The sequence below is a fragment of the Crassostrea angulata genome, chromosome 5, assembly GCF_025612915.1.
Source record: "Crassostrea angulata isolate pt1a10 chromosome 5, ASM2561291v2, whole genome shotgun sequence".
NCBI classification, from domain to species: Eukaryota; Metazoa; Mollusca; class Bivalvia; order Ostreida; family Ostreidae; genus Magallana; species Magallana angulata.
Genome location: NC_069115.1, coordinates 39,456,236 through 39,484,184, shown reverse-complemented (window position 1 = coordinate 39,484,184; position 27,949 = coordinate 39,456,236). Strand labels below are relative to the sequence as shown.

Below are 27,949 nucleotides of genomic sequence, written 5' to 3'. Positions count from 1 at the left end.
TTCTAAAAGGTGTTGAATATTGTGTGCGGAACTGCAACAGAGAAAGCAACTTCCGGCAGGTCTCTGCCAGAAAAAACACGAGAACCGAATTGGAGTTCGTTTTTCCTCTCTTGAGGCTGCAGCTAGTCATTGAATATGGACAGTGAGCCGTCGCTTGAGGCGGTTGGACAGGCCCTGCATGCTTTGTACAACAATCCAGACGTGAGCGGCAAAGAGAAAGCGTCGGTATGGCTAGGGGAGCTGCAAAGATCAGTAAGTCAACCGCTGATACTAAAACAAGTCCCACGGGGAAAACAAGTCCCACGTAAGTCCCACGTAAGTCCCACGGCAAATGCAGCTATATATCGATATAATTATGATTTATTATGATTAAATGTGATAAAATCATATAAATTCACACAACAAAATATTTTTATAAGTTTTTATTACGGATTTGTCGACGAAAAATCAAAGATGTTGGTAAAGATAGATAACTCGTACGTAGAATTCATACGGCAGCAGAAGAAATCTATATACCCGCCGTTTATTGATTGATAATTTAATAAATTTTCTTTAACAAAATAAAATCTAATAGCAATAAAAAAATGACTTTATATTCATTAAATAACTAAGTAAAAGTTGGGTAAGTAGACAACTCCTACGCAGAACGCATTCGCCCGCTGAGAAAAGAGCACACCTGCCGCTTACCTGATGGGCGATCTTAATGTTTTACTTTTATTTTCTAACTTAAAAAATGATCATATTAATATTGATAAAAAAAAAAAAAAATTTATTGATTAACACTCACTAAATGAGTAAAAATCATGAAAGTAAAAAAAAAATTACGCAGAATCCATAATCTAAACAACTAAATGCTAATTATTTTATTTTATTTTTTTTGTATGTTAGTCTTTTATTTCTTTGTACTAAAAATGCATAGATAAAATTATTAATTTCTTAAGGGGAAAAAAGCGCGAATGACTTAAAAATAAAGGGAAAACTCCAACACAGAATTCTTACGACTGTGGATTTAAAATGCACGCCTGTCATTTATAGTTATGTCATTTTATTTGTAAATTATTTCAGATGGCTGTAATGTTAACATTTTGCCTTATGATTATGTTCAGAAGAGAGGTTTACTTATTGCTGTGATTAATTTATTATATTACATGAAGTTGGGTGATACGAGTTTTATATAGTCCGTATATCACTCCTTTTAAGTTTGACCCAGTTCTGTTCTCTCTAAGAACTGTCATGTTGTAAACCATGCGTTCATTCAGAGTATTTTTTTGGGGGGGGGGGGGGGGTAGGGGGGTATTCAGGTTTGTCGGGGGAGGGTGCGAGGCATATTTTTGGTCATTTTACGATGAAAATTTAAAAAATTTGATTTTTTTCCAGGGGGGGGGGGGGGGATTCCACCCCATCCTCCGAATCCCAGCTCGTGAAAAGTCTGTTAGTGGTGAAAATCTTCCTAAAAGTCAAAGAAAAATCTTGCATCTACTCCAAAAAAAAAAATGTTGACTGAAATAATATTTGATGGAAGTTCATGAGTTATACTAACATATACATGTATTGTTATTAAATTGTTATTGTCAGCAAGAACATTCTAGTCTACGGCAGCTTACCGTTGTCGAGACTGTTCCACGATCTTTGGGTCTAAAGACCAGCTCTGTTTAAAGTGGGTTTTTTTCTACATAATGAATGAAAAATCGTGTTTCAAAAATAGAAACCAGCAGAGATCGTCATATTTTTCGAAACCCTTATGATAAAAGAGAAGGCTTTGAAAACATGTATAAATATATAGTTGTTTGCTTGTCAATTTTCAGCAAGGAATCAAGCTGTTTTCTCGAGATTTCCATTATATTCCCCCACTTTATTCGGAAATATATACATATGTTAAAAGTAACTTTCTACTGAAATAAATGTTTTCGACTTCTTATTTTATCGAATTATTCATAATAACTGCTAGAATCACACAAGCGTATATGTATATATAAACATGCATTTCTCTCTCTCTTTCTTTGTCTTCCCTCCTTCTTTCACTTCATCCCTTTCTACGTCTTCTCCATTCATCTCTCTCTCCTCGAGAGAGATGTAGTTGAACCTGCGTTTAACTGTTCTAGTACATGTATTTTTTCAATACAATTAAAATACATGTAAGGAGAAAACTATCAAGCAAACGGGATTGAATGTGTAGGAAAATAAATAAATAGCTATAGACATGCACAAAAAATATGTGACAATATATCAATCATTTTCAAACTGATAGACATATTTTAATATTTTTGTAGCGAGTCGGTAAGAGTTCCACTGCAACATTCACATTCTAAATGTTCGAAAAGCAAAATGTCATTCCGACAATTTTAATGAATCACACTGAACAGAATGAATCGAAGGTCAAGAAATGTTTTACATTTGATAAAAACAGGGACGTATATACTAAGTATATACGTCCCTGATAAAAAGAAAATCAAGAATAATGCAAGATTAATGCATGGCTGCATTACCAAATATTATTGATTTTTTAATGTATATACATGTATTTATTGACATGTGCATATGTTTTTCATACGACAAACAATCATTTACTTCACTTTCCCTCAAACGGTTACACGCAGAGTTTTGTATAAAAGAAAAAAGAAAAAAAAGAAGCGGTACCATTGTCACAATCTGAACACGAACACGTTGATTAATGTATTTTTTTTATCTCTATAAATCATGTACTAATTACAAAATAACTTGCTCACTATTTCCTTTACTACTTTACTATAATATTTGGGGCTAGTGGAAGGGGGGGGGGGGGGCTACATGTCCAAAGATGATTGGTGATCGTTGGCTCTACCTATAGCTATACACGTGTATATATACACGTGTTAGTTTCTTGTATATTCTGTGTGAATTGAACGGTTTTTTTTGTCGCTTAAGAAACAATAGACCTTTGCCTACCTGTATATTGGGAGACGACCGTGAAGCACACCGTGTACACAACCCCCACCCCATTTCTCTCTCTCTCTCTCTCTCTCTCTCTCTCTCTCTCTCTCTCTCTCAAATGTTTTAGGTGACTAGGAAAAATAACAGTTATGAACGAGTAGATCTACGAAACACAAAATAGTTATGTTTCAAAATACTATGCAGTCCACTTTTATTATTCCCGTTGATAGAGCAAGGTCGTTACATGCAACAGAATTATCAGAGTTTCTGACACCCAATTAAAACTTATACGTAATCGTTATGTAATCTATATGAAATTGAAGACGAATAACACTCAATCCTTATATATCTCATGTACACTTACACTGAACACTTAATCAAAAAATATTATAAGCCATCAGTGTTTTAACTAGTCAAACTTATTTATAATTTCTACAGTACATTCATAACCGTAAACATTTAAACATGTGTGTTACTATCTTCGAGAAGCTTATAAAATACAGAAAAACAAAATTGTTTTTGTAAAGGAAAGTATAATTCATTATTATTTACGAAACAGACAAGAAGATTGCCATGTCATTGAGTTGAATCATTTTACAACGTTAAACATTGAACCGGGTGCTTTTTTTTCCTCCATTGAAAACTGAAACCAAAATATACCCGGTTACATTTGTTACACTGATATCATGCAATGTAAAATTTTGCTACAGTCTTATGAATGACGTATGTAATATTTGTTTTTAGAAACAAAATCAGGACTTGAAGATTTACATATAGTTTGGTGAACTAGGCTGTGAAAGTCTTAGATTTAGATATGAAAAAGAACAGGCTAACGTATTGTGTAAGCATTCCAGATTTTATAATTATTTGTTCTCCAAAATTCATAATTTTATTAAATTTTTATGGAGAAAGAATATACGTTTAAAGCAAAGTGCACGCACATTTTCGTATATACACAATCAGTTTTGTACAATGTTAGTAACTGTTTACATCTTAAAAAACTTGGAGAAGATGTAAGAATTTTTCTTTGGCTTTGTAGATGATTTTCGATCACATACTTTTCATGAGCTGAATCTAGATGGGATTCGGGGGTGGGGGAGCGGGGGGGGGGGGGGGGGGGGGTGGAGTTCCGCCCCCCGTGGAACAAATCAAATTTCTTAAATTTCCTCGATCCCCTCCCTTAACAAACCTGCATATACCCCTCAAAAATATTCTGGATGAACGGATGGTTTTTATTACGTTTTAACATTAATAATAATCTGATAGTTATTTGTTGAATCGTTAATTGGTTTAGTTAAATGATATCAAGATCACAAACTTTCGCGCCAGACGAACAAGTTATGATAATATTTGACAGTATACTTTTTTAAAACACAGTAATTCTTATTGAATTCTTACTCAGGGTTATTAGAAAAGTTCGCGGACAAGTTGACTTGCAATTGTGAGCGGACTATTTACATGATACTAGCGAAACTTTTCAGATTTAACTTTTATTTTCTAAGAAATATGAAACGATTTGTTTGTTTTAAATGCACCATAAAAAATATACATCTTAATTATTTGATGAGTATGCTTCACGGAGCATGTCAGGTTTTTTTTTTTTTTTTTTAATTTTTTAAAATTTTGTACGCATTATTCCTTATTAAGAAAATGTACCGTTGAAGTGCATAAAAATAAACGATATTTCATTTGACATCACAATAACTTATGAGGGTAATTTTATGAAAGTTTTAAGTTGGAGAATTTCTGACCGTTTTATCGCCGAACTTGGACGAACAACGCTTGAAAAATGAGTAAAAAAACTTTGACGTCTGTTATATTTATGGACATCTTGGAGCACCGGGCCGTCATTTAATTTTGTGTGCACGCAGGAAAATCTCCGATGGTCACCAAAGGGTTCTTGTATGAATGCTACTATTTTTTTTTTTTATAGGAAAAACGTTTACAACTTGAATCACAGAGGTTTAAAGATGGAAAAACTGTTGTTTAGCCCTTGCAGCATCCCCCCCACCCACCTACAGCCGGGATCTTGCACTTATAGATTTCGCTTATTTACCTCATCTAAAGTCGAAACTGCGTAGACAGAAATTGTTGGACCTAAATGATCTACGATATGCCACAAAAGGCATTATACAAAAGCTTGACAAATAATGGTATGGACGTGCATTTTATAAATCGGTTAAATTTCTTAAAAAGTGTGTGGAACTGAAAGGTGTTTACTTTGAAAAAGAGTAATTAACATGTTTGACTTTCAGTTGTTTGACGTCACCTGACTTCGTGGAAATATGAAATGTTGCTCCGTAAATCTAATTCACGCAAAGTAAAAATCGCTGTGTCTTTTGGAGAAAAAAAATTAAATTCATACTTACTTTCAAATGGTAGTCATTTAAAATAAAACATACGCCAATCTACAAAGTTCACAGTAATTTTGCCGTAAATCACTGTCCGCGAAGTTTTCTAACAACCCTCGTACAGTTGATTAAAAAAAACTAAGGTAATGAAAAAATCATATCCATTTTTTTATTAATATGATCATTTTTAAGTTAGAAAATATAAAACATTAAAATAACCAATCAGGTAAGCGGCAGGAGTGCTCTTTTCTCGGCGGGCGAATGCATTCTGCGTAGGAGTTGTCTACTTACCCAGCGTTTACTTAGTTTGTGTTAATTAATGAATATAAAGTCAACTTTTTACTGCTATTGGATTTTATTTTGTTGGAGAAAATTAAAATTATCCATCAATTAAACGGCGGGCATATAGATTTCTTCTGCTGCCATATGAATTCTACGTACGAGTTATCTACCTTTACCAACATCTTTGATTTTTCGTCGATAAATCCGTAATAAAAGCTTATAAAAATATTTTGTTGTGTGAATTAATATTATTTTAATACATTTAATCATAATCAATCATAGATATATCGATATATAGCCGCATTTGCCGTGGGACGTACGTGGGACTTACGTGGGACTTGTTTTCCCCGTGGGACTTGTTTTAGTATCACCCAAGTCAACATCCATGTTCAAGACAAAATTGCACATTCTCTTGTTATTTTACTATAACTTTATTTAAGCAGCATTTTGTTATTCTTTTGTTATTCATTTTTTGTGTTAGTAAAAGAAAGTTAACATCTTTAATTAATTCACATGCTAAGTTGACAACCATTTGGGAGGGGGGGGGGGGTTAAGAAAATGCAAAAGTTGTTTTTTTTATGGGGGAAATTGCTATAAAAATTTACAAACTCTACACACAGGTCTATCAAGCATTGTCACTAATGTATTCAGCGAAATATTTTATATGTCTTGTGAGTCTTTTCCATTCAATTACTTGGCAATTTCCAGGTATATGCATGGCAGATAGCAGATCAACTGTTACGGCTACACCAGAGTATGGAATCTTGTTACTTTGCAGCCCAGACAATGAGAACAAAAGTGAGTAATTACATTTTAGGCAAAGTGGTCAATACTTTACAAAGGCTTTAAAAACCTTACTTTTAAAGCTTTAATCTCAGTTGAGATATGCTGTTACTTTATATTTGAACTGATACCTTAAATGATTCTCTGGACTATCCTTCATGTCTGCAATTTCTGGTCATACATTGGTCACTTTATAAAAATTATCAATATAAGTATCCAAGATAGAACACCACTCCTAATAATCAATATTGATTTTATGAAATTGAAACTTTTGATACTGTCCTTAATTATCATGCATTATGAATGCTCTGGTTTGTATAAAAGTAAACAGTTGAGATTAGCAACGATGGAATGTCTATGTGAATCAATCAATAAAAGCTAGTGTTTTGTGTTTTCTAGATCCAGTATGCCTTTCATGAGCTGCCTCCAGCCTCCCACACTGTAAGTCTGACACATATCCTGCTTTGGAATTGTAAAATACAGTATTCATTAAAATTACTCAGTTATTAACATATCTTTGGGAGAAATTAAGATATTCTAAATTATCATCCTAGGCTGTCGTTTGCATTTGTTTTGGCTTGTATTCATTTGTGTAGAAAATATTTGGATTTACCCTTATCTTTCAGGCATTAAGGGATTCCCTGTTGGAGCATGCAGGGAAAATCAATGCTGAAACACAGCCAGTTATTGTGACTCAGGTACAAAATTTGTAGAATTTTAAGTGATGTTTATATTTTTGATTTTTTTATCTTTATAATTTAAAGGTACATGTATGTTACTGAAACTATGTTTTGTTTTCCTCTGTAGTTAAGCTTGGCCCTGGCTGATCTAGCCCTGCAAATGGCTTCTTGGAAAGATGCTTCTCTTGACCTTATTCAGAAGTAAGTCAGCTTTACAATAAATCTACCTCTACTGAATGGAAGAAGAGAGAGGAGAAAGTTGTTTTGTTTTTCATTTCTCTGACATAGTTTTTCTTTCAAATTATTTTTTTTTTGTGTGTGTTTTTTTTTTTTTGTCTTGTAGATTTGGAGGAAATCCACACCAAATGTCATTTTTGTTAGAGGTACTCACAGTTCTACCAGAAGAGGTGAGATTTATTTTGATAGAAATCAGTTTATTATGAAAGTTAACGACACATTTTTTTTGCCAGTTACATGTACACAATAAGAATTTTTTGTATAACAGTACATTATGACAATTTACAAAAAAATCAAAGAAAAGAATGTAGTAAAAAGCCTGCTCATATTTCATTCACATCCCATTTTTGATGAATTATGTTCAGTGAAATTATCTTGTTTGAACATTTACATAAAAACAAATAATTAACTCTTACATGTCTTAGATACACATTTTCTTTTAAGATTTCTTACATTTACCGAAACGTCTTATTTTTAGGTAAATAGCAGATCACTGAGACTTGGGGCCAACAGAAGAGAAGAAATAACGAAAGAATTCCTGAAAGCTTCACCCATGATGTTACAGCTGCTGGTAAGAGCATTGTCCCTTATTTCCCTCATAATTTATTTCAACTCATTAAATGACAATTACCATGTTGGCAAACAGTTATGAACATTGATAACAAAGTACATGTATGTGTATACAAATGTATGTTTGTGTATAGAAAATAAAACTCTATAACATAAAAAAAATCTTTCATTTGCAAAATGTGTGGTATTTCACTCTTTGCATTAAATAATGATGATTGGTAATAAGTGAGTTTTTTCTCGCAGACTGCAGTGATAGAGGACCCAAGCTGTGATGAGAAGAACCAGATCAAGGTGTTCCGGTGCCTGGGAAGCTGGTTCAACCTCGGTGTGATACCGGAACACGACATCGTGAACAGCAAGCTCCTGATGGTTCCCTTCCAAGTCATGGTGAGTGGCTTAGTTAGGGAGAGAACTAAATATAAAGTTGAGTACATGTTAACTGCACAACATCTATAAGAGTAAAAAAAATAAACTTAAAAATCCTAACAAACTGGTTTTATAAGATTTTTTTTTACATTTTTCTGTGTCCTTGTATATGATAACACTACAAATTAATATTGTAATGTACAGTCCAATAAATTCAAATGATGTGTTGTTGGGCTGCAAACGGGGGTTTCATAAGTTTCTAATATTTAACTGTACAATTACTGAAAATTATATTAATATACATATGTAAGTAATAAGGAATCATTCTTTGAATATTATGAGATGATAATTTGATCGGGGCGTGATCAAATCTATCATAAAGCCCTTTGGGCTTTATTGGATTTGATCACACCTCAACCAGAATTATCTCTTCATAATTCTAAAAGAATAATTCCTTATTCCTTAATTCGTGGAATTTTGTAACAACATGGTAGTATGGTTTTTTATTACTTGTTGAATCCCTTTAAATTTATATATGTAAGTAAATTATTTATTATAGTGACATGTGCATATTACCGTATGTAAAATTGTGTCGTATGATACAAATTTTATAACAACTACTTGTACATGAACATTGGGCTTATAAGTCACCTTGGTAATATTAACAATTATAGTTCATCACGCGTTATACAAGGTGTATCAATTATTAACTTATATTTGGGTTATGGTACATATTAAATCACAATATATATGTATCGAAAAACATGTATTGATATTTCCTTTCTTTCCCTCATAGTCCAACAATGGCTGTCCAAACATGCTCCACGAGGCGGCGGCTGATTGTATTGTGTCTGCCCTCTACTCTTGTTACAACTGTCAGGTAAGTTTCTTGTACCTGTTCATTCGATCACTCAACATCAGCTCAATCAATCCAGTAGTGGCACATGTATAATCAAATATCGAAAAATCCTACCCTTACGCGGCTATGAAGGCTGTCCGAAGCTAAATGTATATCGAAAAATGATACTATTTTAATTATCGAAAAATACTTTAACCGAGCGAGTTTCTTTAAACTTTCATTACATAAATTACAGTGACATCCAACACTTTATTTAATGTATTTTTGTGACGTCATATATTTTTCTTATGCACGTGACAAGTGTATTTTAACACAGTAAATAATCTATAAAAATCGCATTGGCACAAGTGAATAATGACATTAAATCAAAAATATTTTTATGAAAAATCCTTTGATAAGAAATGTATTTTGCAGTTCTTGCTGGGGGTTTATATCAATATTTCGTTTATTTGAAATATTGTCAAAACATTTCGCACCGCCATCGAAATTAAGCACATTTTTACCTTTTAGGCTCGATTTACACAAAATCGGGTCAATCGGTAGGTTTCCCCCAGCGAGATTCACATTGGTACTTATTTTCTCTCCCAATTTCACGTAAAATATACTAAGATTGTTTTTATCTTTCACTTGTGCTAAGCCGTTTTTTATATGCATATTCATATTACCATTCATTAGATTACACGTAGCAGGGGGGGGTTTCAAAACCATTAGTTTATGAATAGTTATTTACCTATTACGAAGCTTTAAAACTGCTGATTTTTTTATACTCCATATCAGTGATATTAAATTTAGTATCACTAGTATATACAACAGTGCCTATGTAAAGGAATGAAGCGGTTTTATTATGCACAATGAATATCACTTACTACGTTACAATACATTCCCTAAGAACGATCGAAAGGAATACAGATCGTGACGTCAAAGTTAACTATTGGAAACCTGCAGAATGGTTTAATGACCATCTTGTCTGTAAAAGAAACTGGATATGTGAATATGTAATTATAAAAACGATCTTTTCAAAATGTTTTCAAAAATATGATTGTTCAGATATTCAATATGAAAACATTGTATTCGGAAAAACGTCTTTTGAACTGTGTTTTAAAAACCATGTATACATCTGTGATATTAATTCAAAGCTAATTTATGACAGAAACCTGCAGAATGGTTTAATGACCATCTTGTCTGTAAAAGAAACTGGATATGTGAATATGTAATTATAAAAACGATCTTTTCAAAATGTTTTCAAAAATATGATTGTTCAGATATTCAATATGAAAACATTGTATTCGGAAAAACGTCTTTTGAACTGTGTTTTAAAAACCATGTATACATCTGTGATATTAATTCAAAGCTAATTTATGACATTTTTCGTCAAAAACAATTTGTAGCACCATTACATCAACTTTACTATAAAAATGTTTTTGAAATTTCCAAGGAATCATGGAAATCTATTTATGAACAAAAAATCTTAGCCATTAAACACAAAAAAATATCTGACTTTAATTACAGACTACTAAACAATTTATTATGTAATAGAGAAATGATGAAAAGATGGAAAATTGTTGAAAATGATATGTGTGTCTTTTGTAAAGATGTAAAGGAAAACAACGAGCATCTCATTCTGAGATGTAAGAATGTAAGTAAAATATGGGACACTGTTCAAAAATGTTTAAATTTTGATGTATCATGGAAAACAGTAGTAATAGGTTTTTATTTTGAAAAGAATGAGAAAACACTATTTCTTAACAGTTTGATTTCTTTGATTGCCTGTAAGATATATAAGTATAAAATGTATTGTAGAATTGAAAACAAAGAGGAAAAACCTCAAAAAATATGTAATCATATAAAATATGTACTAACTTTTTTCTCTGAGGTCTACAAATCGTTGTCACAAAGGAGTTTTGCAATCCTTTTAAAACGTATTAGAAGCAATTTATAATTCATATAATAGGATACATAATTTATTTTTATTAAGGTCTTCCGTTTCCAACGGAAGACCTTATAGTGATTGTAATGTTTCTTATTATTATTATTATTATTTTTTTTTTTTCCTTTTTTTGTCCACAAGATTTCTCAGAGTTGGCTGGATGGATTTTCTTGAAATTTTCAGGATTGACAGAAAATTATAATATCTCCAGGCGTTTTTTTCATTTTTTCAAAATTCACTTCCTGTCGTCCGTTTCCTGTCCCGCGACAAAAAGCTATGGACAATGAGATCTCAGAAACGATAAAGACTTAAACATCCAAACTTTGAGGGATGATAGACCTATAGTTGTAGATATGTTTAAACTATTTTGTTTTGTTCGTCGTAACTTCCGGTCGTCACCGGAAGCTCTTCAAAAATTTTGCTTTTACGCATTAAATATATTTCTCGGAGAATTGAAAAATAAGTATAAATGCTTACATATTGCATCTTTCCGATGTTAACTAAACATAAAAATTCTACTTTCGGTGAGATATCTCAAATATCTCATGTAGCCTTTTTTAAAACCCCGTTTGAACCCCGAGATCTCAGAAACTGTAAGTGATCAAGACACGAAACTTACAGGGTTGAAAGACATTTGCTAGAAGATATGTTTAACCGTTTTTATTTTGTCGACCGTCACTTCCGGTCCACACGGGACGAGATCATACAAATCAAGTTTTTAAAAAGTTTAACCAGATTTTTCAGAGATGGCTGGATGGATTTTCTTGAAACTTTTAGGACTGATACAAAAAGATAAAATCTCCAGGCTTTTTTTTCATTTTTTCAAAATTCACTTCCTGTCGTCCGTTTCCTGTCCCGCGACAAAAAGCTATGGACAATAAGATCTCAGTAAACCATAAAGACTTGAACCTCCAAACTTTGAGGGATGATAGACCTATATTTGTAGATGTGTTTAAACTATTTTGTTTTGTTCGTCGTAACTTCCGGTCGTCACCGGAAGCACTTCAAAAATTACATTTTTACGCATTTTATTTCTTTAACACAAAATTGAAATATAACTATAAGCGCTTTCATATGTCATCCATCCGATGATTAATAAACAAACAAAAATTACTTCCGGTGAGATATCTCAAATATCTCAGCTACTTTTTTAAAAACAAATATTATTACAGCGAGATCTCAGAAACTGTAAGTGACTAAGACACAAAACTTACATGGCTGATAGACATTTGATAGAAGATGTGTTTAACCGCTCTCATTTTGTCGACTGTCACTTCCGGTTCACACCGGAAGAGTTCAAACAATTCAAGTTGGTTAAGAGTTTAACTGTTTTTGTTTGACAATATAAGATATGTTGATAGCCAATAAAGTCCTGTTGTGTAATGGTTAAGAAATACTAACTTTCATTTTTATTGAACACTTCCGTTTGTCCGTTTCCTGTCCCGAGACAAAAAACCTTGTTTCCTAGAGATCTCAAAAACGGTGACAACTTGAACAATCAAACTTTGTGGGATGATAGACCTATGTATGTACATGTGTTTACACTATTTTTTTGATCGGCGTAATTTCCGGTCGTCACCGGAAGCACTTAAAAAATTTGTTTTTTTCATATTTTATTCATTTTACATAAAATGAAAATATCAGTATACAATCTTACATATGTCATCTATATAAATTAGCAAATAAAGTTTACTTCCGGTGAGATATCTCAAATGTCTCTATGTAGCTTTCCTTTTTACAAATTAAAAAAGCGAAATAGACTCGAAACTTTCATGATTGATAGAAATTTGATTGGAGAAGTGTTTAACGGGTTTAATTTTGTCAACTGTCACTTCCGGTTCTTACCGGAAGGGCTCAAACAAATCATGTTTTTAACGAGTTTACCTGACTTTCTTGGGTGTTTCATCTAGCCTGACAAACAGTGATGTACGCTGAGCAAATGTATGATAAATACCAGCTTTTATTTTTATTAATCACTTCTGTTTGTCCGTTTCCGGTCCCGCGACAAAAAATATTGTTTCGAAGAGATCTTAGATTTGGCAGAGACGTGAACAACCAAACTTTGAGGAAAGATTAACTTATGATTGTATAAATGGTTCACATTTTTGTTTAGTTCGGCGTTACTTCCGGTCGTCACAGAAGGTATTTCAGAAATTGATTTCTGTTTCATTCTCGTTGTTTTACATGTAAGTAACGTCCGTATATATCATTCACAATAATTATCATATCCACTTTTTTCTCTGTTAGAGAAGCAATGTCTTACAGTTAAATTGATACATGTATATCAAAACGGAAGACCTTTTTGTTGCTTTTGCAACAAGAGTCTAGTTTTATATATATTTATATATCTTTTCTATATCTGTTTTGTTATACAAATAAGTGCCAACAGGTCCACATACCAGGTGTGGTCGCTGTCTTGCTAACATGGGGCATTAGAGACTTGTAGTTAGTAGATTGTGGCCCTTCATGTTAGCATAGGCAATATCTTGCTGTACTAAAAGTGAAATATACATGTATGTTTGAACAATTCTGAAACCTTTTATCGGTACCTTTTTGTCAATCATTTTTTTTCTTATGTTTTTTTTTTTCAAATATCTTTTTGTTACTTATAAGACCTATGTCGAATACTCTGTATGAAAATGTGCATATCTACTTATATTTAAAGATCCTATACATCTATGTTGAAAAATTATGTAGTAAGTACTTTTGCTATTGTATTAAGAACAAATGTAAATAAACAATAAAAATTTAAAAAAAAAAAGAAAAAAAAGAAAAAAAAAAACTATGACGTCATATCTTATGAAGTACAGACAAGTGACTTTCTACATATCGCTGTGAAATTAATCGGGCAGCCTTAACATAGCCGCGTACTATAATTATATAAATATGTTGTAGGGGTAGAACTTTGTTATATTTGACTTATGAAGCAACTGATTGATAAAAATTCAGGTGCCTGTGATGTAACAATGTACATGTAACAATGTAACATATGATTTATTGCATGATTTATTATACATGTCCATGATAAAAAAATTTAATCAATAATCAGTGGAATGTTTTACGTTTACATGAAAATATTTGAATATTCAACACCAATAATTAATAACTAATTATGAAACTTTTACATAGACTTTTTTTTATCACATTATTAAAAAAGTGTTTGAAGATAGTTGAATAAATGGTAAATGTACAGTTAAAGATGAATTAACAGTTTTTTGGGGGTTTTTTTTTCAGGAACAGTTACTATTGTCACAGAAGTTATACCAGGGAGTGGTCACTCTCATGGAGCCCTATCACATGTCTGTTGCCATGGAGGATACAGATAAGTAGGTCACTTATTAAGTAGGTCAAATATCTTTAAGTACGGTGGGTCACACTTGAAAAGTAGGTTAACTTGATTCTAAATTTCTGATCATAGATAGTCTTTTTTAGAACTATAAAGTTACCAAAAGGATTCATTAATCATTTACTATGTACATTGTCAAGTTTGAATTTGTGTTTTTATGTGAATTGTTGTGTACCAGTGGTAACAAGAAGCCTTTCTTTCTGTGTGAACTTTTAGGTCCATGAACTATTGCCGAGTGTTCACAGAACTGGCAGAGACGTTTTTAGAACCAATGGTCACCACCCCCACTCAGGTCTGTTCATCTTCTGATTGTAAGAGCTTAAAATATACTTCATGTACATGTTCTATTTTATCACATTGGAAACATATGACAAAGTTCAAAGTCGGTTAGAAAAAGCCATACCTGTTGCACTGTCTTATGAAGAGCCAATAGGATATTATTAACTTTAACTTTTTCTATTATTACATCATGATGATTTTTACCAATTTTGAAAGCAATCGTTACATACAAGATGAAACACAAACCAGGTATACGTGTGAAAAAGACACTAAGAAACTTTAAATTGTGTACAATTTATAAAAGAAAAATAAATTATTTTCAATCAATTTCAGGGTCTGGGAGATTTGAGTGTCCTTGAACTTCTGCTGACCTGTGTTGGCCATCATTTATATGAGGTGAGGTTACATGCTGAGTTATTTGAAAACGATGACATTTAAAATTGTTCATTACGGCACAATTATTGATATAATTTCAAACATACAGGCATTCATTAGGTAAAATATCACTCTTAATAGAACATTAGAATTGGATAATTTATACAAATGTAAGTTTTCAATTGAAAAAAAAGGTGAAGTTTTAGTGTGTTAAGTTTTCAATTCATTAGGTAAAATATCACTCTAAATAGAACATTAGAATTGGATTATTTATACAAAAGTTAAGTTTTCAATTGAAAAAAAAGGTGAAGTTTTTGTGTGTTGTGTTGTAAAACTACTAAGTGTACATTGTAAAGTATGTTTGTAATTGATCTACTGGCATTTACTTTTAGGTAGGAGAAATCTCCTTTAATTTTTGGTACCGTCTCTCGGAAGAGCTGTATCAGCGGAGTGTACAGGAGATCACAGACGTATTCAAGCCGTACATACAGAGGTTAATCGTGGCGCTATGTCGGCACTGTCAGATCGAGCCAGATCATGTAAGTATACGACAGATCTATTTTGTCAGTTTGTACTCAAATTGAGTGTCAGTGCAAAAATCTCATTTCCTTTTTGCTGATTTTCGTCTTCTAATATAAATTTATAACATGATAAAAACCAAAATGGAATAAAAATAATTTTTACTATTGAAGAAAACTTAATGTTTTCAGATTTTTTTCTCCCCAGAATATAGATGTATTTTTATATGTTGCAAATTCTGTACATCAACAAAGAAAATCGGTTTGAGCATTTAGAAGATTTTGTTGTATCCATGCACATATACATGTATGTGTCTTCATAGACTGACTTAGTACATGTAGATTGAATAATTATTAGTATAGCTGCAGGTCAATCCAAAACTATCGAAATTTTTTGTGTGCTGTATAATACAAAATTTTTGTATGGGAGAAATTGTAGCTCTATGGTCTGTCAACCCGAATTTTCCTGTAGGGTCACATATCTGCAGTTATGACAGTATTGATATCGTTTATGAAATTAATATTTTATCCTGTACTCTTTGTATGATTAATAAATGTGTTTATTTTTTTACAGGAAGGAATACCAGATGAAAACGATGATTTTGGAGAGTTTAGATTAAGAGTCTCAGAGTTAATTAAAGATGTGGTTTTTATTGTGGGATCCTCACAATGTTTTACTCAGGTGAGATTTTGTGTCAAAAATAAAGATAGACTAGTACTTTATTTATTGAAAACCGGCTTTCTGGGGCTTTTATTTTGGGCTTATATAACATGTTGATGTATTCATGCTTACAGATTTTAGGAAATTTTTGGTGAAAACTTTATATACAGCTCTGATTTGATTGATTTTCAACGTTGAATTTAATTTGTTTATAATACACATAAAGATGTGAATTATTTATGAAGTTTTTAGATTCATTGTTTGTTTATTTTTCTTCAGATGTTTGAAAATATAAAAACTCAGACAGAAAATACATCTTGGGAAGTGATAGAGGCTTCTCTTTTTGTAATGACAGCTGTAGCCAAAAATCTACTGCCGTAAGTCAATCATGTATTTTGTTTAACAATTTAGCTGGAAAAGAAAATTGGGCATAATTGAGTATTTGAATTCATTTACCGACTCAACGATGAAATCCACGAAAATCGTTGTTCAACGCATATTTATGAAATATACAGTATCAGTTCATTTTTAGACATCTCAAAACATTGATCCAAAAAAATTATTTCAGCAATTATATTTGACAAATTTCCCTTTTTGTAAGAATTTCCCCTCTCATTTTAAGAATTTCCCCTCTCATTTTAAGAATTTGCCCTTTTTTCCAGAGAAGAGAATGAGATAGTGCCCCTCGTGGTGAAGTCCATCCTGTCCATGCCCCCCACTGCTCACCTGGCCATTAGGTACACCAGCATCAAGCTGTTCGGAGAACTGTGTGAATGGACGGAAAAACACGCTGAGTATCTAGGTAAGTGATCTAGTTTGACAGGATAAAACCCTGCACTATTTTATGTAATAGGCATAAAATCACTCAGAGTACATAGGAAAGTAATCTGGTTGAACAGAAAAAAAAAACTCCCAATATTTAGGCGATAAAGAGAATATACGTCCGAATATCTAGATAAGTGGTCTGATTCAACAATTAAATAAAAAAAAAGTTGGTGATCTGATTGGGCAGGAAAGCACCTATGATATCTAAGTAAAAGATAAAAAATATGGTGTGAGAAAGAGGAAAATCACTTGTAATATCAAAATAATTAATTAATTTACATGTGTATGATTTTAGGAAAGAATATCCAAAGATATTAGTAATGAATGCCATACTTCCTCAGATTTATAGTTGATTATGTTGAAAATATCATAGAAAGTAAATAGTTGAATAGACATTAAATAACTAGGCATCAGATGGAAAAAAGTTTTTTGTTTTTTTTTAAAAACCTGAATATCTGAGTAATTAGGTGAAAAAACCACTCAAAATATCCAGGTAGTGTGGTGTAGTTATAGTGAAAAATACCCAGAATATCAGAATAATAACGTATTATTATCTTTTTTGGTTCCAGATGCCATATTACAGTTCCTGTTAGCTGGACTTCAGGAGAAGACACTCTCTACAGCGGCAGCGAACTCTCTACAGTGTATCTCCACCATGTGTCGGGAACAGATGGTCAGCCACTTCCAGGGGCTGGTCCAGATTGTGTCGGCCCTGGAGACGTTTCAGTTGTCTAATGATGCTGCCATTGGTCTGCTTAAAGGTGGGTGTTTTTCTATTTTTTCTTCTTTCTAAAGTTAGTTAATACCAGTGAGTTGCTATCTAGATACATGTAGATTTCAAACAGTTATATTTTATTCTTGTTCTGTTTTGTCCACAAAAGTTGTGCATCTCTCTCTCTCTCTCTCTCTCTCTCTCTCTCTCTCATGAAAGCTTTCCATGTATTTTGATTATTTTCTTTCTAAAGGTACAGCGACTATTTTAGCACAGTTTCCCCATGATAAGATAGCAGATGGTTTACGGCAATTATGCACATTTCAGTTACTACCTCTTTCGAAAGTAAGTCATTTCTCGTAGTAAATTTAGTTTCATGCATATTGTGGTAGATTTTCATACTGTATACAGAGAAATATTAACCTCTGTTTTAATAGCAGACAAATTTTAGACTGCACGAATTCCAATCTCTCAAATTATCTCTATATACATGTATTTACTGGTACATTTGCAAATATGCATCCTTATTTGAACTTATAGAATAGCAAAAACGTTCAATTCTGTATGAATGTTTTCGTGAAGTCACAATGATAACCGCATGCGCTTATTGCTTGACGGTTGCAATATTATGAATGTAAAAACACCATTTATTATTGATTCTGAATGGTTTGCAATTCTCAAACATAAATATAACTAATAAACAGCTGTGTTAAAAAGTTAACTGGGATAATAACTTTGTTGATACGTGATCAAATCTTCTGAGAAGCCCTATGGGCTTCACAGGATTTGATCACATGACCAACCAAGTTCATATCCCAGTGAACTTTTTAAATTGCTGTTTATTTCTTAAACAATACATTGTCTGAGCATAATAAATAGGTTGTACATTCCTGTTAATCATTGTAGCTATCCTTCCTCTAATTGAATAAAATTAGATTTTACTTTCTGTAAATCATTTGTACAGTAGTTATCCTCCTTGTAATAGAATAAATAGAGTGTACATTCTTGTGAGTCATTGTAGCAATATTTCTTTTAGTAGTATAACTACCTTGATGTATAATTTTTGTAAATCATTGTAGTTGATAGAAGAGCCAATGAATAATCCAAAACAGGGTAGCCCACATGATCCCACGAAATGGTTGGACAGACTGGCAGCAATATTTAGGTAAAAAAAAATTAGATTAGTTTTACTGAAATTTATAAATGTGACAGCCTAGGTTACCAGACTCAAAAATACTATTCCCAGATATACAGGACAACAATGTTAATTAAAATTTTCTTCTTATTGTGCTATTGTGTCTTTTTTTACATTCAAGAGTTGAATATACCTATGTATAGTTATACGAATAAATTGAATAGTAATTATGAATTATTTTTTATATGCCATGCATTTTTTTTTGTTCCAGATATGTAAATCCTAAAGTAACAAATGGTCAGGTCCATCCCTGTAAACCAGTGATACAAGAGGTTTGTCCTCAAAATAATTCTTGTAAAGCGTTAAGGGTGCCTACAGTAAACTATAAAGTATCCTTTTCTTTCCATTGATAAAATGTGTAGCCTATTTTCATGATATGAAGTAAAAAAAAAAAATTGGGGGGAAAATCAGTTATTGTGTGAATGGTTTGAATTTGTGGGGGGTTGTTAATTGTGTTTATTTTCTTGGAGAAAAAGTTTCGTGGACTGTAAACTGCTTGAGCTCAGACAGATTATATTTCATAATTCTTTGAAGATGCAACTAATTTCAATCCCATAGTATATGTGTTGAGTTAGAAATGTTTGTTAACAAATACAAGCATCTTCCTACTTCTTCTGATATAAATTCAAATTCCAAAACATCTTGTTAATGAATTTTACATGTAGATTTTTTTAGCTTATTTATGTATTTGGTTCATTGCCCTTTCTGTACGCCATTACTGTGTCTTTCAGCAGGTCTGGCCAGTGCTCTCACGGGCGTGTGACAAATACCAAGGAGACGTCCGAATCACGGAGAGGTGCTGTCGCTGTATACGATTCGCAGTCAGGTGTTTAGGAAAGCAGTCAGCTGACTTACTCACACCTCTCGTTAGTCAGGTGAGAACACCAGGTGACACATAGGTACATCAGATAATGTCAAAATATTCATGCAAACGTTCTTTAGGTGATTGTATTTGGCTCACCAACAGTGGTGATTTCTTTAGTAGTGTAAATTGTTGGTCTGCCTTCATAGGCAATTCTGCCTCACATGAATTTCACAAGATTCACAAGTAAAATTCATGTCTAAAGAGCATTTACATTTCATGTGAGAAAATTTCATGTGAAAAGTAAATTACATATTAAGTGCATATGATATGATTTTATGGTATCTTACCTACACAAATGTTTTCATGTGAAATTCATGTGAGAAAATTTCAAATGAAATTCATGTGAAGTTATTTCTATTGAACAATTTACAGTTACTGGTAATTCATGTGAATGCCCTTTTCACAAGAAATTCATATGAAGGACAAGTAGCTGGCACTGTTTCTTAGCCTTACATGCCGATGTTTTATCCTTGTTTGTGTGTGTGTTTGTAGATGATCAGCCTGTATCAGTCCCACCAACACTCCTGTTTCCTGTACCTGGGCAGTATTCTGGTGGATGAGTACGGAATGGAGGCCGCCTGTCAACCCGGGCTGCTACACATGTTAGAGGTACGTATCACACACTGTACATGATACATGTATATCCAGGTTTTTTTTTTGCATGCTGCAAAGTTTGTTAAAATGAAATGCGTGTAAATCTATAATCTTTTTGATTTGTGTAAGTTATTTGTTGCAATAACCTTTTTTTTTTCATATATATTTATACAGTAAATGGTAATAGATATAATTTCTGCAATTTGAAAGAACTATATATGATAATAGTCAAATTTGGCCCCCATAATTTGCTATTTTTAAAATGATTCATGTACAATAATTTTTTGTATTATTTTATAAAAGAGTTGACATGAAATATGTATTTCACCTATTTATTTGATTTATAAGCACTCACTGGCAGTAAATGACGTCAGAAGTGACGCTATTTTTATAATTCAATCAAAATGAATCAAAAATTGACATTTTTCTTATCTTTTTTCGAATGGGAAATATAGAGCAACTCTTTGAACAAGAACGAACTTGTTGTCACTTAAAAGTATTGGAAAGATACATCTTTGGTGAAAATATTTTGTTTGTTCAAGCAGTCGCTCAATGTTTCCTTAAAGAAAAACTGCTTCAAAACAAGCCGTTTTATGCTAAAAATGAGAAAATGGCAGGAAAAGCTAAACTTTATGATGTCATATTTTTAAATTGTGGGCATTAAAATCAAAATGAAAATTATGAAAAAACTTCAAATGCATATTTGTACAAATAAAACAAAGAATTACAGTAAAATGACAGTGTTCATTTTAGGGGGCCATTTTAGGCTCAAACCATATATATTCCTTTTAGCTTTGTTGTTAAAAGTGGAAAAAGTTTAGTTTTTGTTGTTAAAAATGAAAATTTTTAGATTTTGTTGTTAAAAATGGGGAAAAAAAAAGATCATGGCAAAAATTACCAGATACATGTGTATGCTGATAGATTTTTAAAAAATTACAAACTTTTGAATGCAAATTGACTATAAGCCTTGTGTCTCCTCATTCCAGGCGTTCTGTGTGCCGACCTTTAAGTTACTGGAAGAACACAATGGTCTGAGGAATCACCCTGACACTGTGGACGATCTCTTTAGGCTCTGTCTACGGTTAGTCTTCTCTGCCATAAGTACTAGAAAAAAACCATGCCAAGCTATGATGCATAATAAGAATTTCATGTAAAGCATATTTAAAGGATAAAGCTAGAAGCTTAGGTTATATCTTGTATGGATTTTTTTTTATATGTAGAATCTTTCTTTTAGGCATTTCTATCTAATATCTGTAATCTTGTATGCCCTCTGGGCCCAAAATTGGAAATAAACTATTATTATATTATATATATATTATTATATTATAGATATATTATTATATTATATTACATATATATCTTGTATAATGGATTGGTAACTTGATGTTGTGTAGAACACTTGGTAGAACTTTATTTATATGTAATTTGTGTTTATAACTTGAACTCAGCAAATGTTTTTATGCACATCAAAATAAGTCTAAATATAACTGATTTTTTGCTGCAATCTTTCTCCTTTAAGCATGTATTTCATTTTACCTGTAATATACTACATAATCACCTGACACACCTGTGGTGTATTTTGACAGGTTTGTCCAGCAGTCCCCCATCTCCTACCTACAGTGTGGTATGGTAGAACCTATCCTTCGATGTGCAATAGCTGCCTGTTCACTGGACCACAAAGAGGCCAATGCCTCAGTGATGAAGTACCTGTCGGACTTCTTAATGTGTGCCACCAAAAAAGAGGTCAGATTTACTTAGTAAGATGGACAAAGAAAAATAACATTCATGGAGGGTGTAAGAGAATTACATTTCAATCCATCAATTTTGTGTAAGCTTATACATCTGTAATCAAGAGAAGCTTTTATTTAACATATTGGTTTCTTTTTCCTTCAGTGTTTTGTGACCCTTTTCAATGTCATTCGATTAAGGTCAAGGTTACAGGAATATCATCTCTGATTGAATGATAGAGTCTTGGGTGGGGAAAAATAGACTGAAGAAGTCAGTCAATGCAGTTGTTATCATAATTAAGCAGTAGTTTTGATTCCATGTAATGTTAATCATATAAAAAGAGGTGAAAGTCCTAACAATTGTAGTGGCATGTACAAGTCGTACATTCTAATTTATTTATCAGGAGAAGGATGACTTCCCCCTGAGGCAGAAGGCAGTGAAGGCTCTTCTGAATGACCATGGACAGGCCCTGGTGCATGCTCTGATCAACGCCTGTATATTCTGCCTTCCAACCTTCATGACAACAGATTTCGGAGAAGTTATATTTGAATTAATGAAGATAGACAGACCAGTATGTATTGATGTTATTTTCAAAAATTGAAGAAAAAAAAAGCATTATCAATAGAATTCCTTTGCTTTTTGATTTTTGTTTCAAGAAGTTTTACATACTTGTTATTGAAAAAGTTAATGGTTTTAAAACTTAATGCAAGTTTTCTTCTTTTGAAGACATTTTGTCGCTGGTTGGAGACAACATTAAAAGCATTGCCTAAGTCCAATAGTGGGGGAGCAGTCACAGCAACACACAAGCAACTCACAGACTTCCACAAAGCCGTCACAAGGTAAGTCAGCAACAACTGTTACAGCAATATTCATGTAACTACGAAATCCATGAAAGATTTTAAGAACCTTTTATACACTAATGATAAATTTTTTTATAACTTCGGGAAAGTAATGTTGAATATAGATTTGCATTTTGAGTATATGTAGTTCAATTTCAACATGCAGTATGTGCTGTAAAATATTCAATTCAAAGATAAAATAAGTACTAAAGATTTAAAAGACTATGAAAATGATGCAAAAAGAAAGCTTTCAGATAGTTTATATGCTTCTTATCTGATGTTCAGAATACTTGACTTGATTACAAATTATGCATATTTTTCTGTTTTACATTTTAAAAATACATATGATTATTAAATACAGTGAAATAAGTGTAAAGTGTACAGAGGGATCTTTATTTATTTGTGACTTGCTTTTACTCATAGTATTGTCATTTTTTTACCCACAGTGCAGAGCATTACAAGGAAGTGTCGCAAGCCTTACGAGACTTTACTCGCCTGTACAGGTGAGACGTATTTGTCCACTGGGAAACTAGTCCCTCAGAGAGAGAGAGAAAAAAGTACAAACCTCCCACAAGAACTCCCCTCCCCCAACTCTCCAAGAGCTCGCTGTGATTCTCTGCTTTTACTCTGTCGCTTCCAAGTGTGTTGTGATCAAAAAACTAGACTCGCACGATCCGAGCCAGATCTTGAGCAACCTCCAATGCTTTGAGTTTAATTTCGCCTCAAGCTCATACTCGTCATATGGAGCAAATACAGCTACGTATTTTGAAACTAGTGCATGTTTATGTGTTCCAAGAAAGTACGTGTTACAAGCAAGGTCATATTAAGTTTCATGTATCTTTAAAACCATGGTCACTTTAATTATAGTACATGTATATGTATTTAAAATGCATGGTTATATAACTTATTGTGCCTGTAGCATTTGTGGTTATTTTAGGTTTATAACATGCATGGTTACATGACATTTTTTGCATTTGCTACTGGTATGTATGGTATGTACCTGTACCAAATGTAGCATAGGTCTGTCATATGATTATTTATGAACAAGCATATACATGTATGTGAGTACGTACAGATTATGGTAGCTGTAAAACACTATCTTGCGTCAAGTCTATGAAATTAATTAGGTCTGATTTTTTTGTAAAAAATAATCATGTGCGTAAGGAGTCTATGATCTGGACTTCTTGGGAAGTTATGACAATCGCGGTGAATTTTTCTACACAGGTTTTGTTACTCGCAACTGCAAACTGTTTTTCCAAAGGATGGATTTTTGAAACCAAAAATACAAATGTATGCACCTGTCCTACTTTACATAGGTATTGCACCTGTAATTATAATTACTGGAATTGAATAACTCTTCCCACATGTTTTGACCTATAGGTTGTTGTTTTGAGTACACATCTGATTTTGTTCTGGTCCTTATCCACTCCGGGCTCTGTCGTTGCTTAGTTCCGAGAATTACCGGTAATTGCTGTTTTACTGACAAAATTGTTTTCTCTCTTGCCTGGTCCTTCTGCTATGTGTTCAAGTTGGTGCTTTCAGGTTTTGTTTTTTTTTTTGGTTTCATTTAATGATGAATGTGTCTTGTGCTTATGGTCTGCACTGCTCATTGTTTCAATGGTTCAAGTGAGAACCCACTATAGATTATGTATGTGTATAACAACAAACTGTGTGTATGTTTTCAATGTAATTTTCTGTTGCATTAAAAACACATCTCTGTATTAAAAATTTGTTAACATGTATGCATCATGTCTTGATAAGTTGATGGTGAAGATGTATTTGTTGATTCTTCAAATATGTTTGTTAGGAAAAACAAAAATGGTATGCATTATTTGTTTCAGAGTTTATAATTCTGTATGTTGAACATTGTGAATTTAATTTTTTTTTTCACACATATTTGCCAAGGTATAGTTACTTGAATATCAGTCTGTGTTTTGATAAACTGAAATTGTGTATCTGAATAAGTCAACTTCTAATTAGTGTTCCTTTCTTCAGTATTATTTTGAGAGAGAGAGAGAGAGAGAGAGAGAGAGAGATTTTCAAATTAGCATAATGTAGTATATACTGGTATTCAACATCTTTGTAGTCTTCTGTCCAACTTGAATGTGAATTGACCATTAAACCCAATACATATAATCTGTTAGAAACTTTCAAAAAGTGTGGTGAAGTATTTTAAGATTTCTGTGTTGTTACAGTCCTGAATAATTTTCAGATCCTCTATTAATGACTTTAAAATGCAAAAGTATTAAAAGTTAGTCATTTATTACTTGTGTTAGGATGAGATATTTCATGCTTAGCTGCCATTGTTGCGATATGAACACTGTACTGTAAATGGCTTATAATTTAAAACAAACCCCCAAAATGTATCAAGGGACATGTCTTTTTAGTTTAGGAAGGAGAGGGGGTATAAGAGAAAGTCTTATAGGCCTATTCATGTCTTTCCTACAGAAAATACAATTTAATATCAGTGTTGAACAATTTCTACAAAGTTCAATATCCACCTTTCTGATTTCTCTTCATCAGCAAGATTTCAGTGAAATGAAGAGTTTAGGTTTCAATTCTTTTTTAAATAATTTTTTTTAAAGCCTAGCAAGTGATATTTTGGGATTCACTACCTAGGAAGTTCCAACATTATTATATTTAATTTATAAACCTGTTCCTAGAGCCTACTAATGTTGCTGTAGATACGTGAATGAGCTCTAATACCACTCTTAAACATGTTTTAATCTTGTTAGGGAAAATCTCAAAATATGTTTATAACAGTTTATACAAAGGTAGTAACATGAACTTGGATAAATGCAAACCACACTGATGACATGTATACTTCAAACAGTATTTGATATTAGACTCATATTTTGCAGTAATCTGTACAGGTATATGATTATTAAGACACAAAATACTTCGAAATTATTTCTGATCAGAAATTTTTTAAAAATTTATCATTATATTCAACAAATGCAAAGTATATACATGAACCTACATGCAATATTCAATGTTGCCATATGATATGGTTGTCTATGATACTCTCTGAACATTGTGTACTGAATACCAGTATTGGAATTTTCCTTTTGAGTTTGATTTTTGTGCTGCCATATTGACTTTCGTCCTTGTTTTTTTTGTGATTTGCTCTCTACCATTTTGATGAAAGAAAACTGTAGAATACATGTACCTATTTAATTCTTAAAAAAGAAAAATTGAGTTATTTGTGAGTTAATTCATACCGAAAAATTAAGTAGGCAATTAAAAAAAAATCAAATTGAAATTATAGTCATAACTTGAAATTGCATTCTATAAGATATGTAGTGTAATGTGGTAGAATTGTGTGGCATTAAGAAAAACAAGAGTTTGCAGTTTTTCAGGAATAGTTGTAGAACAAATCCCTCAGATATTCTATTTTTTTTTGCAATATGATACAAAAACATAGCATAATTATGTAAATTATAGCTGTTGATTCAAGACACTGTACAAATAAATGAAATAATATTTGTTTTGTTTTATTTAGATACTTTTTAAATTCGTCATTAAATATGGAAGACAACAATGTTTGCAATTGTATGTACTACATACTAGTACTAATTGAATGAAGTCCCAATAGTCTCAATCAGAGTTCGAATGGGACAAAGGAAAAGAAATATTAATTTCATCAAATTGATGAAGTAAATTTTGCTGACAGTTTCAGATTATATGCAGAGTTAGGCCCCTTTTATGAATACCGCGGGTAATAGAGAGGAAAAGGGTCCATAAATGTCTTTTGGTGTAATTAAAGTGTTCAACAGTAATGTTCTATGAAATCTGGCCATATTTTTGTTGCAACTTTGTTACTTTTTGCAGCTATGTTTCCTTGACATTTTTTTTTAAATTGTGTTACGGTTATAAATATGATGAACATGTATTAATTATTAGGTAGAATTTCTCTGTCACTGTAAAACACTCAAAGTTTGTATTTTAAAAGGAGTTTATCAATCTGTGTTTAAGAGGGATTAAATTATTACCAACATGATTTCTGATGCATTTAAAATTTAGTGATGACTGTACACATTAAATTATTTTTAAAAACCTGTTGGATTGTTTCCCTTGTTTTTTTATTTATTTTTTTTTTTATCCATTATTAGTTTGATCTTGGAATGTTTTGGCTTTTGAGTACATGTAGCCTTGATAAAAAAAAGAAGACAAAAAATACATCCATCATTGACCAAGTGGAAAAGATAACGAAAGTATACTCATTTTTTTTAAATAACGAGATCATGTTTTAATTATGAATTTAACTTTAACATATTATTAGTGTCATTCTTAATGTATATTCATATTGTACGTAACTGTTTTACCATATCAGGAATCTGCATTAAAAAAAAACTATTTGATTTTACTGAACATGCGATATCTGAAGATACGAATAAATCATTATCACAACAGTAAACTAAACTAAAACACTGAAAAATTTATGAACATAAGTAAACCATATCATGTTTATGGTACATTTATAAGCAATTAAAAAAATATCTGAAACCTTAATGTTGTAAAGTATTTATGTATGGGGAATAATAGCTCCAGATCTGTAGCTCTCTGGTTGAAAAAATTCAGTTTTACAAGCCACGGAGCTGGTTTGTCTATCTGAACTTTTTTGAACCAGAGAGCTACAGTTCTGGAGCTAAGGGAATGAAAGAAATTCTGAAGAAGTATGTATTACTAGTACATGTATAATCAAATTTCTTGTTCGAAGTTGACACTGAACAGAAAAATTTACCAGCAGTATTAAAGGTCATCCAAAAGGGAAACATAACATTATTGTTATCATCTGCGTATAGCGGTCTACATGGGTAAAAGAAATGGAATATCATATTAAACATTTGCCAATCAAAAGAGAATAAAAAGAAAAATTTGCACAATTCTTTACATTAAAAGTGTGTATGTGGTATGTGAAATTTATGGTGGCATATCTCTGCCCCTTGTGTGCAAGTGATTTTTCTATCAAATATGTCGACATGCAAGATAAATATGTTGACATGCTAGATAATTATGTCAACATGCAACATAACTTTGTTGACAT

The 27,949-nt window shown here is 32.2% G+C and overlaps 1 protein-coding gene across 2 annotated transcripts; it reads left to right on the top strand.

Annotated features, from left to right (window-relative positions):
• The first annotated feature begins 37 nt into the window (after positions 1–37).
• On the top strand, positions 38–26,962 carry LOC128183169 (transportin-3-like). 2 transcript variants are annotated; one of them, XM_052852077.1, is made up of 27 exons: positions 38–252; positions 6,252–6,341; positions 6,726–6,767; positions 6,953–7,024; positions 7,134–7,207; positions 7,350–7,413; positions 7,722–7,814; positions 8,057–8,200; positions 8,976–9,059; positions 14,200–14,291; positions 14,528–14,603; positions 14,924–14,986; positions 15,358–15,504; positions 16,058–16,165; positions 16,424–16,521; positions 16,807–16,946; positions 17,539–17,730; positions 17,935–18,026; positions 18,761–18,846; positions 19,088–19,148; positions 19,611–19,751; positions 20,234–20,350; positions 21,322–21,416; positions 21,922–22,078; positions 22,467–22,634; positions 22,790–22,902; positions 23,349–26,962. In XM_052852077.1, exons 1-27 carry the CDS (start codon positions 136–138, stop codon positions 23,407–23,409), a joined length of 2,787 nt encoding a protein of 928 aa, XP_052708037.1. In that variant the 5' UTR covers positions 38–135; the 3' UTR covers positions 23,410–26,962. The 2 variants fall into 2 exon arrangements, with proteins under 2 accessions (XP_052708037.1, XP_052708036.1); XM_052852076.1 differs by having other exon boundaries at positions 19,608–19,751.
• The last annotated feature ends 987 nt before the right edge of the window (positions 26,963–27,949 follow it).

Bases quoted from the DNA above. Each gene is read 5' to 3' on its own strand.
- LOC128183169 (XM_052852076.1), top strand. From the start codon at position 136: ATGGACAGTGAGCCGTCGCTTGAGGCGGTTGGACAGGCCCTGCATGCT. The intron at 7,414-7,721 runs GTGAGATTTATT...TCTTATTTTTAG, and splicing joins TCACAGTTCTACCAGAAGAG to GTAAATAGCAGATCACTGAG. The intron at 7,815-8,056 runs GTAAGAGCATTG...TTTTTCTCGCAG, and splicing joins CCATGATGTTACAGCTGCTG to ACTGCAGTGATAGAGGACCC.